This window comes from Zerene cesonia, chromosome 15 (assembly GCF_012273895.1).
Source record: "Zerene cesonia ecotype Mississippi chromosome 15, Zerene_cesonia_1.1, whole genome shotgun sequence".
Classification (NCBI taxonomy): Eukaryota; Metazoa; Arthropoda; class Insecta; order Lepidoptera; family Pieridae; genus Zerene; species Zerene cesonia.
The window spans coordinates 6,394,516-6,407,079 of NC_052116.1; the positions used below are offsets into that span (position 1 = coordinate 6,394,516).

General features: G+C 33.6%; 3 protein-coding genes across 3 annotated transcripts in view; all 3 read left to right on the forward strand.

Annotated features, from left to right (window-relative positions):
* The window catches only part of LOC119832266, a 10,879-nt gene extending 5,163 nt beyond the window's left edge, over positions 1-5,716 (forward strand). Inside the window, exons 2-4 of the mRNA XM_038355926.1 lie at positions 3,689-3,809; positions 4,371-4,470; positions 5,051-5,716. Coding sequence (XP_038211854.1) covers positions 3,689-3,809; positions 4,371-4,470; positions 5,051-5,168 — 339 coding nt within the window. The 3' untranslated portion in view covers positions 5,169-5,716. The remainder of the gene's footprint in view (positions 1-3,688; positions 3,810-4,370; positions 4,471-5,050) is intronic.
* Positions 5,717-7,173: 1,457 nt separating this feature from the next.
* LOC119832502 lies at positions 7,174-9,127 on the forward strand. The gene has a single exon (XM_038356165.1). It carries the CDS (start codon positions 7,346-7,348, stop codon positions 9,125-9,127), a length of 1,782 nt encoding a protein of 593 aa, XP_038212093.1. The 5' UTR covers positions 7,174-7,345.
* Positions 9,128-10,423: 1,296 nt separating this feature from the next.
* Positions 10,424-11,786, forward strand: LOC119832503. Its single transcript, XM_038356166.1, has one exon. The coding sequence runs from the start codon at positions 10,424-10,426 to the stop codon at positions 11,450-11,452; it is 1,029 nt and encodes a 342-aa protein (XP_038212094.1). The 3' UTR covers positions 11,453-11,786.
* The last annotated feature ends 778 nt before the right edge of the window (positions 11,787-12,564 follow it).

Genomic DNA, 12,564 nt, shown 5'->3' on the forward strand with positions numbered 1-12,564 from the left:
AATTTTCATTCGCCACGTGTTGATAATGACTTATTACAAAAAATGTTGGAGATGCAAAATAGCAACATGCGGCATTTAGTAGAAGCTATAAATCAACCGCTGAGTGCTAGTAACATAAAATTGCCTGAGTTTGACCCTGAAAAGCCCGACGCAGAAGCACGTGCGTGGTGCAATACCGTTGATCTGTTTTGAAGAAAATCCGTTACAAAGAGCTCCGCTAGTACTTGCCCTTAGCGCTGCGTTAAAGCTTCGCAGTGGCTATCACATGTTTCATTTTCTGGAATGCAGTGGTCGCAATTTCGAGAATTGTTTACCGCTAGGTATGACACTATTGAAACCCCTGCGGCTGCTCTTATTAACTTACAAAGTAGCAAGCCAAACGACAATGAGTGCCTGTCGGTGTATGCCGCCAGATTAATTACGTCATTAACTGCGAAGTGGCAAAATATGAGTGTGGAAGAAATTACTGTTTCAACTGTAGTAACGCATATTTCACAATTTGACAAACGTTTACAACGCATCGCCATCACCACTGAGATTGTTACCAGAGATAAGCTGCAGCGAGAACTCAATGCAACCTCTTTTATGAAGAGAAAAGCTCTACAAATTAACGACGGTTACAATAACAGTGCAAAACGTTTTAAAACTACTTCGCTGACGAAGTGCTATCAATGTGACCAATTAGGACACAGGGAAACTGAATGCCGTTCGAAAATAAGAGAAAGATACGCGGCAAATCCACCGTTTTCCACGTCGAGTAATAAACCATCGCAAGTTATTTGTTTCAAATGTGGCGGGACCGGCCACTTTGCATCGAAGTGCATGCGCGGACAAGGAGCTACTGATGGCAGCAGGGGAGGACAGGTGCCGGGAACCAGCGGGTCCATCCACGATGCATGGGCGCGATCGTCAAGTCAAGACGTGCCGCGTAGCTAATCCGCGTGGCAATCTTATAAACAACGGTGAGACACACTTGTTTAGTTTTGATTTTGGTGCCGAGTGTTCCGTTATCAGAGAAAGAATTGCTAGTAAATTATCTGGCAAGCGTTTCAATAATATCGTAAAACTAACGAGAATCGGTCAACATAGTGAAGAGAGTTCATTGCTAGTTTTATCACGAGTTAAAATAGGCGATTATATTTCATGTTGTGACTAATCATTATCTAAGTAATGACATCTTAGTAGGTAGGGAAATTTTAACACAAGGTTTTATGCGATTGTGTCATCCGAATGTGTAATTTAATCGCTAATAATGTTTTAATTTGTAGCAGGTCTAGTACGAAAAATTGTTTTGATCTTAAATGCGTTGATACTGATTTGCCACCTGAGTTGAAGTCTGTTGACTTTTTCCCATGGTGTAGCTTCGATGCGGATCAATACAGGTCATCTAGAAATTACGATTAATCGACATTACGAAGATTGTCCAGCGTCGTCCATATCGTCTTGGTTTGAACGAACGGCAGGACGTGCATGACAAAGTTCGTACGTAAGTTCGTTGATAACTGCATCAGAATCTCAAAACCGAAGACAAAATGAAAACGAAGAAGCAAAATGTTTTGTGATGTATTGTGGTGCAGTTTGCTGAATGGCTGTAGGTGAAGTAGCTGTTATCGTCGTAACGTTGATGTGCTAACGAGATGTCGTTGTGGCGACGATATTCTGTTTTCGTTAGTGCGAAAGCAACGTGAGTCGTTGTAGCGACTATATTAAAAATTAACCTTGTTTTCGTTGGTGCGTTAACAAGATGAGTCGTTGTAGCGACTATATTAAAAATTAACCTTGTTTTCGTTGGTGCGTTAACAAGACGAGTCGTTGTAGCGACTATATTAAAAATAACCTTGTTTCGTTGGTGCGTTAACAAGACGAGTCGTTGTAGCGACTACATTTTAAAATTAACCTTGTTTTCGTTGGTGCGTTAACAAGACGAGTCGTTGTAGCGACTATATTAAAAATTGACCTTGTTTTCGTTGGTGTGTTAACAAGACGAGTCGTTGTAGCGACTACATTAAAAATTAACCTTGTTTTCGTTGGTGCGTTAACAAGACGAGTCGTTGTAGCGACTATATTAAAAATTAACCTTGTTTTCGTTGGTGCGTTAACAAGACGAGTCGTTGTAGCGACTATATTAAAAATTAACCTTATTTTCGTTGGTGCGTTAACAGGGCGAGTCGTTGTAGCGACGATTAGAGCTATCTTTGTTTTCGTTGGTGCGAAAAAGAGATGAGTCGTTGGAGCGGCACTGATTGACCAAATAATGTAGCTTTGTGTTTTAATAGGAATGATTACCCTAGTATGTACGATGTAAGCTGATTGATAGCTAAGTTGTTTTTTTTGTTTCATTAACAACCTAAAAGGGTTATGATCAGGAAGAATCAGTATGACCGAGCAGGATATTGTGTGCATCATGTATTTGCAGATACCACACACGAGGACGTGTGAACATCAGAGATGGCCGTGTCGGAGTACCCTCTTGGATATTAACGAACGCAAGTGCATGACTCACGAGTTGCGCTTGGACATGGCCGTAGCAGCGTGCGGGCATTCAAGTATTGGAGCTCGTGCCGAGCGGACGTGTCTGTTCGAGTCCCGATATAATTTTGCTATATAAAGTAAAGTGAAGTGAATTTGTGATTTTTAATAATTATTGTGAGTTTGAATAAAAGTGTGAAATTCCGTTTGTGTCTTTTGATGCTCGAAGTTACCCACGATACCCAATTTGGAACACATAACCAGCCCACTGAGCCCTATACTCCAGCCTGAGCTGACATGTAATATTTTTTTATAATTAAGTGTAACAGTATTTATGGCCAGACTAAGTATGTTCCCACTGCTGGGAGCCAGGCCTCCTATTAAGGTTCAGGCCATAATCCACCACGCTGGCCAAGTGCAGGTTGGCAGATGTCACATGTCCTCGAACTTTTGATTCTTGGACGTGCCGGTTTCCTCACGATGTTTTCCTTCACCGTTTTAAGCACAAAGTTTAAGTTTAGCTATACAATATAACATATACCCATTTACAAGTTGCAGCCTAATGTGTAACGTGTAAAGTTTTTTGTACCTTTATTTTTTTTGTTTTTTTTTTGAGTTTGTTATTTAATTTCCTCAGTTTAATTTTAATTTTTAATTTGGCATGAAATTTTGTATTAAGTGTACTTATTTATAGAATTTTTAAATAATAGACACGAAATTGTCGCCGCTATGAAATTTTATAATTATTAATGTTACTCGTTTATGGTCCCGCAGGACAGGCACTGCCTAGTGCGGGATCCAATGAACTCACATTCGTAAATTAACTTTTAACTTTAAGAACCTTGGACACGTGCGTATTATTTTTGATTTTTATGTCTATCTTAAAGTAATAAAGATATTTTAATTTAATTTTAATTTAAAGATTACATGTATGTATTATACAGCTTTCCGGCAGCGTCCTTGCCTGCTTAGTCAAATGAAAATACCATGGAAATGAGATTTTTACCGCAGCTTAACCGTAAAACAGGTACCTTCTAGGGAAGCGCGCTCCATCTTAGACCACATCTCAGTTTTCCATCAGGCGAGATCGTGGTCAAGGCCTTTCTTATCATCAATAAAAAGAAGCGTATTTTATACTTTATATTACTCTCTAGCCTCCTAACCCCAGACACAAAAATGCGTTGCGACGTGAAACAAGAAAATTTTTGTTTATTTACAGGCGCTGACATGTGCTTGCGTCGCGCTTCACTACCACAGCTACAATGCCGACGCAGACATCGGTATGCTTGTGACGGGTACCTTCATCGGTTACCTCATTATCTTCGCTGGAGCTGCAGCAGGTAAAGCTCATAACATTCATATGAAATCATAGTAATGTTAGATAAATCTGTGGATATGCTATGCAATGAAATGTAGTGTGAAAAAATATGTTTAAAAAAATACGCTTATAATTATATCTTCTAAATTATCTCACTATGATACAGAGTATGTGTAAATTATCCTGGTGAACCTAATCATGTGATAAACTCATGGAATTATTGTATTGATCCTTGATAAGTGAAGAGAAGTAAGAATTAAACCTGTCCGTTTTAAAGGAGTCGATTGCATACCTGAGCGTTAGCCTAATAAAACCGTTTTAAAATAGAATATGTAGTAAACTTCCTTAAACAATGTTATATACTACGAATAACAATGGATCAATTTGAATTCATAGATTGTAATGTACCGTATATTTGCCACAAGAAAACAAGTCAATCGGGTTGGTCAGCTATTTTTTTTTTCATAACCACGTGGCGTATAGTTTTAAACCGTATACTATCGATAAAACGACATACTCAATGCAACAACTGCAGCGATTGTACATACAGGATTTTAATAACATCGTGATATGTATATTACAGGGTATATAATGCAAACTCCATCACACAAGCGTATTGACATCTTCTACTCTCTGGTCGGTGTTGGCTTATTCGTCGCCAGTGGTGCTGTAATTATTGACAGGTAAATAAATACAAATGGAGTTATTCTATTCATTTATAATGCATTCAGTTAAACAGACTAAGTAAGCATAAACTATTCTACACGTATAAAGTCCTTGCATTATTAGAGTTAATACATCGTTGTACACATATTGAATGTATAATGATAATGTTACAAAAGAAAAATGCAATCACCTAGCTAGTCTATAATATCTAGCTATGTGGTAATGTACTCGTATAGAGTATCGTATCGTACTCGTGGAACGTGAGCGTAGGTACCTTACCTGTACCCGGTTCTCACAATCCAGGCATCATTAACTAACTACATACAAGTAACTAGTAAGGCTTTGATGGGAAATGAAACATACATGAAAATATTTAAATTAATACTCGCATATGAAAGACGGGCGTAGAATCTAAGGCACTACAGTTATTTTTGTTGCTTTACCGGCGGTTATGTTAAAACTTATGACGATTCAAAAGTGCTTCTATAAGAAGTGTAATTAAATAAATAAATGTTTGAGTTTTATAATAAATTTTGTTTTGTTTTGGAAATTAAAGTTCTTCAATAATTCTCCTATGACGTACATTCATTTTTTCAGATACCAGCATTATGGAAAAAGTGAAATCAAGGACAAGAATCTCGCCAAGGCTTCTCTAGCAATTATCAACGGGGCTCTCTTGTTGATAGACGCCGTGTTGACTCAACGCGGTGGCTAGATGGCGCTTTTATAAATTGTCTTACATGGCTGAATGTTTTGTAATTTTATAATATTCTCACAAACGATTCATAGCTTTCGTCGGATCAATGTAAAATATTTTTAGGCTATGATGTCAGTAATATTGAAAATTTCCGTCTTTGATACTTTTCCGTCGTTGATACTATTACTGCCCGATATTTTTAATATATTATGATTTATTGACTTATTTAAGCTCGAATTGTAATTAATATGGATTTTATGTGCGCTTTCTCCAGTCTACTGTATCAAAAATTTTTAGATAATGTCAATTTTAATAAAACTCAATCACAGTCAAGAGCGTCCGTTTATTAACTAGGTCTAGATCATATTTAAGAGCTGTTTAATTTATTGTGAATATATAAGCCAACAAGGCTTTCGCAGAAATATTTGTTGAAAAATGTTTATCAAGTTTTTTATTTCATTTTTGTTGATTGATACATTTAAGGTTTCACATTTAATTTAGATGCATTTATACTCCTATGTATTTTATGGTGTTCGGGTTAATGCAACTCTTATCTCTATTCTACCTCGAAATATTTAATGTTTATATGACTAAAATCTTTAGGTAATCTACAAAAATATTAACACCATACTAAAGTCTAAAACATTGAGAATCAAAACTGTTAAACCGTAAATGCGTTATGCGATGTTGTTTGTTAAAGAATTTCTTAATAACTATGAGGCAGTGACAACAAGTGTTAAATGATATTCGTATAATTGCTTTAACACGTTTATCATTATCATGTAGAAGTTATAAGTTTTTACTCTCTTGTTATCTTTGGAACTACATTTAAAACATGATACACTTGCTTGTTGTCATTGCACTATATTTAATATTTGTATTTCTGTATGAATAAAATATTAATAATAATGGCTTGCTTTTATTTTTCCTTTATATCAGTTTAATTGAAGTTATTAAAATTATATGCTTGTTTGAACGATTTTTGGAATCGGTAGCTTTTAAGTAATTGTTCAAATAGTAGCAACGATCACCTGACTGAGGTGGCCGTAAAACGAATCGATATATATTACTAGCTATTCATCACGACCTCGCCCGTGGTATATATAATTATATATACCACGGGCGATAGAAGTTGCAGTTTTCCAATGTTGAAATAATTTTTTTAAATCGGTCATGCAGTTTTATGCGTGAAAACGTTACAAACATACAAAAATAGAAAAGTTTCCTCTTTATAATATTAGTGTAGATATTAATAAGATTTCTTAAGATTCTTTCTATCATAAATTTCTTAAAGCTCCAAAACGTACTATGACGAAAATTTCAATAAAGTTGTAAATAAACATGCTATACTAGGCTATGTATGTTAAATATACAGAATATATTAATATATGAGCTTTGAGTACGTATAATATGTGTTCGTGTTAACGAAGAACTGTTACTTGTATTATATAATAACTTTATAGTATTATATTATCTGTGGTATTATGTTATCTGTGCTTTATGTTCATGTACTGTGTACATTTCAAAATATTTCGTCACGATTGTCGTTTAACAACATTGTGCCATATTATTTAAAAGGGTTCTGTACTGAATTTTTGTCATGACGAAGCGAGGAAAACTATTTTAAGTTGTTAGTTTACGTGAATAAGTATTATAAGTTTTCCACTTATGATTACCGTGAAAATATAGCTATTAACCTTATTGTTACCTATTATGAAGCGTAACAAGGATCATGTATCGGTTTATTGGTTAATCCTAAATACTTTTTATATTTTATCTTAATCTATTAAGCTTACTTGAAATCCAATTGATATTTCGCAATTTAGGTTAACAATAATTTATTATAATGAACAAGTTTATATTACCTTTACTATCTACATATTTTTTTAAAAGCTATGTACTTGAAACACTAAATAATTTACGGAATCCAATGAATGTAAACATTGTCCACTTATATTATATTTAAACAGACCAGTTTATTATCGGTAATTATAACATTCGAGAAAACAAACATAGAATATCCTAGTGTTTGCAACTAGCAGGAAGCAGCACTTTATAATTAAACTTAGGATCAGAAAGTTTAAGTGTTTTGTCCCTTATGCATGTAAAAATCGTTTTAAAAAACGATTTTAGTGTAAAGATTAGTAACTATATACCTAAATAATTAATGTGTGACGATCATAATAAGATTCATTATGCTTTTTTATGCAATATTAATGCTTATGTTAAATAATGCCATAACAGTAGAATCTAAAACTATCAATGACGTTGCTGTAGACACAACAAATCAAGAGTTTGATAACGGATCTCCCACATCCGTTTTTTGGTGGAAAACTGATTCGCAAAATATTGATACGTTCACTAAGCTTTACGAAGGTCTCTTAGTAACAATTTCTCTAAAAGATATCGTATACAACGATACCCAGCTTAGTGATGCTACTTTGAATGATCAAGTTGTTATATACGTAACAAACGAAAATGAATTTAGTGTAATCTTAATGATAATAAATAAGCGACGCGTAAAACCAATTCGTGTTATACTAGTTATTATGGAGACAATTGATGACATCAATATCCGCATGAAAGAATTTACAAAAACTGCGTGGGACAATGATGTTGCAGATATTATAATTATCAGTACAAATTTGAAAAATGAAATAGTTTTGAACACTTTCATACCTTATTCTGACGGGCATTGTGGAGACTATACGCCTGTTGCATTAAGCGCAAACCAACCTAAGTTATTCAGCAATAAATTTCATAATTTTCATAAATGCCCGATAAGGATGAGAGCATTTATTTTGCCGCCCTATGTAATGCATGAAAAGAGAAGTGACTCAATAAAAACTGTGAGAGGATTCGACGCTGATGTTATGAAGTTTATATTAGAACAAATGAATGCAACTATTATAGTTATATCTGATGATAAAATTAATAACACAATTTTTAATTTTGCTAATGTATCGCTATCAGAAAATTTGGGTGATTTAACAAACAATCTTGCTGACGTTGCAGTGCCTCCTTTCATCATTAACAATAGACGGTACGCAGTTGCTCAGGCGTTTTATGCGTGCTACAATATACCAGTTATTTGGTGTGCACCAAGACAACGAGAAATTTATGCATGGGCTAAAGTTATTTTGCCGTTTTTATCTCGTATATCACCTCTTATCTTCTTATCATTTGTGGCGTTTTGGGCAAGTATCAAATTGATACAAAGATTTGGAAAATTTAAGAAAGAAACAAAAGGTTTGTTATTGGCAAGCTTTGCATTATACATGGGTCAGGGAGTAACATTTGAAACACAACATTGGTTGAATAATGTGGTGTTTATGATGTGGATATGGTATTGCACTATCATGCGTATTGTATATCAAGGAGATTTGATTGATGGATTGCATAATGTAATTTTAGAGCCTCCCTTAAGGACTCTAAATGACGCCTTACAAGCACTTGATGAAGTCGTGGGCCTATCTGTTGCCGTAGACTTATACGATAACATGTCTATTGAGAGGCGGTTTAAGCCAGTGCAAAACAAAGAAATACCTTATTATCTAAAAAGAATTTCACACGGTGAACGAATTCTATTAGCTGTAAATAAGATTCTAGTATCATATAGTAAATACAAAGTACAAATATTAGAAGAAAATGTTAGCACTTTTAAAGTTTACTTCTTTGTGAGACCACGGTGGGGAGCTTTTGAAGAACTACATCGAACCATGATTCGGATAACTGAAGTGGGTTTTCAATGGCAAATTTACCAAGTATATATTAACGAGTGGCTGAGGAGCGGCGGTCGTGATTATTATACTGAAGAAAAAAGTACTGCATTGAATATGGCCATATTAATATCTTGTTTCTATGGATTGATAGCTTTATATGTGGTTTGTTTCCTCGTATTTTGTTTCGAAATTTTGTGGTTTAAGATATCAAAGAAACCGTTCGCAGATATCGTTAGAGACGACAGAGTTTATTAAACCAATAAAGTTCATTGTATAAGGAAGCAAATCTTAAAAAAACGTAATTGCTTTAAGTTCTTCTAATACGCATATTTCATTCTTAAGAACATGTAGGTAGAATTTTAGAAAAAAATGATTTCATAGAAACTTATATTAATACACTGAACACACATAGACAGCTATATAAGTATGGGTCTATCACATTTTAAAAAGTCCTAATGATAATGCTGGTGGTGCGTGTGTATAAAAGTGTATTCGTATTTGTATTTGATTTTATTTGCTTATTATGTAGCATCCTAAATTAGATGGCTTTCGATACTCTGAAAGCATAACTAACTAATGTTATTTATTTATCGAATTGTACATGCTTCATGAAATATTGAATTATGATACTGATGTGACGTTTGAAAGCATGAAACTAATGATAATCATTTGTAAAATTCTGACAGTAACTTCATTAATATGTATTGAGTTATGATGCCATTGTGGTTAGTTTGATGTAATTCTTCGAATATACAAAACATACCTAGTGGAAGTATTAAACATATATTAATTGCGTCACATTCCTTATATTGATACATAAAATCATAACTGGTCGCGATCATGATAGTACAAATACTAATAAGAATAGTTGCAACCAATATAGTGTTATGCAATGCGGCAGAGAATTTGAATACGTTGGCCGCAGCTGTTGCTAATAAAGAATTTTCTTATAATAATCCTGCATCTGTAATTTGGTGTAGAGCTGATTCAAGTAACATCAATCAATTCACCAGTTTATATAATGGTCCAGTTATTACTGTTTTCATAAAGAAACTCACAGACCATGGAGTAAAAATTCATTCGGCTTTAGTTTATGACCAAACAGTTATATACGTAGAAAATATTGTGGAATTTAACGTATTTTTAAAAATTATGAAAAATTTGACTATAAAGCCAATACATATGATATTAATAATTATGTCAAAGATAGGTGAAAATATTACACTATCGGAATTCACTAAAAGTGCATGGCAATATGATATAGCCGATATTATAATTATAAATAAAAATGAAAAAAACGAAACCAATCTTAATACTTATATACCATACTCTGATAAAAAGTGTGGAGACTACACTCCAGTTTCAGTAGATTTTAAACAAACAAGGTTATTTACAAGAAAATTTCACAATTTCTTCAAATGTCCCATAAGAGTTGAGGCATATGCATTACCTCCGTATTCAATAATTGAAAAAGAAAATAATACTATAAAGTCATTCAGAGGAATAGATGCTGATTTTATTAAATTGATAATTGATCAAATGAATGCAACAATGGCTTTAACATCTCATGAATGGAGTAACTATTCAATTGGCTTGGCAAATAATACGTTAACTCAAACTTTGTACGTCTTAATTTATAACCTATCGGATATACTTGTACCGGCTGTAATAATCAATCAAGAAAAATATTTAACCGCACAAATGTCATATTCATATGGTTTCATAAACATCGTGTGGTGTGTTCCACAACGACAAGAAATATTGACGTGGGCGAAGATAATATTGCCGTTTCTATCTTGGTTATCTGGTTTTATTGCACTTTCGTTTGTTTTTATCATAATTGTAATCAAAGCGAGCCTTCACTTTCACAAAGTTACTAAAAAAAGGAACGATACAGTTATTAAAACGATCGCATTATTCTTAGGACAAGAGGTGAAGTTTGAAACTGAATTTTGGTTGAGTAACCTCGTACATGTAACCTGGATATGGTATTGTTTTATTGTACGTAATGTATATCAAGGTGTTCTGATTGATGGTTTACACAAATCTATCTTGGAACCTCCTATAAGATCTGTAAATGATGCTCTACAACACCTTGATGAAATTGTTGGCGTTGCAGCAGTAGTGCATTTATACAAAAATACGTCAATTGCAAAACGCTACAAACCATTAAATGTGAATGATATACCAGTCTACCTCCAGCGAATTGCTAACGGCGAAAGAATTCTTCAAGCTGTAAATGAAGACCTCATTTTGTTTAAAAGATATAAAGTTCAAATATTGGATGAAAGTGTAAGTCATTTTCCAGTTTGTATTTTCATGAGGGCGAGGTGGCCAGGGGCTGAGGAAATAACTCGCATCATCGCTAGAACTGTTGAATATGGACTCAAACAGCGAATATCCGAATTACACTTAGACAGGTGGTTACGAAACGGTGCTAGACAAAGTAATAACCCTACTATAGATTCATTAAACATGTTAACATTAATTTCATGTTTCTATGGATTAATCGGTATGTACATAGTAAGTTTTGTTACATTTTGCATCGAAATTTTATGGCATAAACTGACCAGAAAATGAAGTACTGTTGTTAAATTTTAAATGATTACAAAACTAACGAGTATAAAAAAGTATAAAGTAATTGTGATAAATACGTAGTTGTAAATGTTTTTATTCTTGAGTACCTATTAGCTAATATGCACTGAACAAACGCGTTTTTGTTTAATTAGATCCATTTTCGATGTATATTTTTTATTAAGTTATTATATTCGCTTTACAACTAAATATATTCACAATAGTTTTAGTAATTGGGCCGAACTGAGAGGATCTTTAGCCATGGATATTATCGCTATCTCCCGTTATGGGGATCTCGTATCCTGACTCCTGAGTAAGGTAGATAAAATTTGGTTTCTTAAATCCTGGCTTTGTATAGTATTCCCTTATTATTCTTTTTTTTTGGTTAGCAGTGAGATCCTCTCTTTGTGTGCTTATCCACTACCTAAAAGACTTAGCGGGCCACTTAAAATAAATGAGTCAATAGCGCTTATAATAATTAGATTAATGTATTATACACATTTGAGAACTTATTTAATATTAAAGGATTAAAAGTCTATATTATTCAGAATTTTCTTTTCTAAAAAAAAAACTCATTGGTGTTTGTTTTATACGATTTAAGTCTTACTTTGTATTGTTGTTAGTATTACATTTTATAACGCATGTTGTGTTATCCTATTGAAGATGTGCATTCATTCCCTAGATGCTTACCTAATAATTGTACTTGATGTGCTTATTAAATTTAAATAAATTAATAGCAAGCAAGGAATTTGTTTTTATTTATGTCCCTATCATCTATTATTATTTAGAGGATCAGTGAATTGCTAAATGTGGATTAATATACAAAGCCTTCATAGACGCTATAACAAATTCCCGCAAGATTTCTGTGGAAACAAATATTTCTAATATTTTCTTAAACCAGTAAGCAACATTGTTGTTGACGTTTAATAATTTAATATAATCTTGACTATCATAAAATAGCATACAAAGCAAATTCGATTATTTTATTCAAATCAGAACCATATGATAATACATATTACAGACAATAGAATGGTGGAGCAAAAAAATTCGATGGAGACACAATGATATGAAACAAATTGTATTATTGTGTCATTGTGGGAGTCGAGCACGCTTCGGCA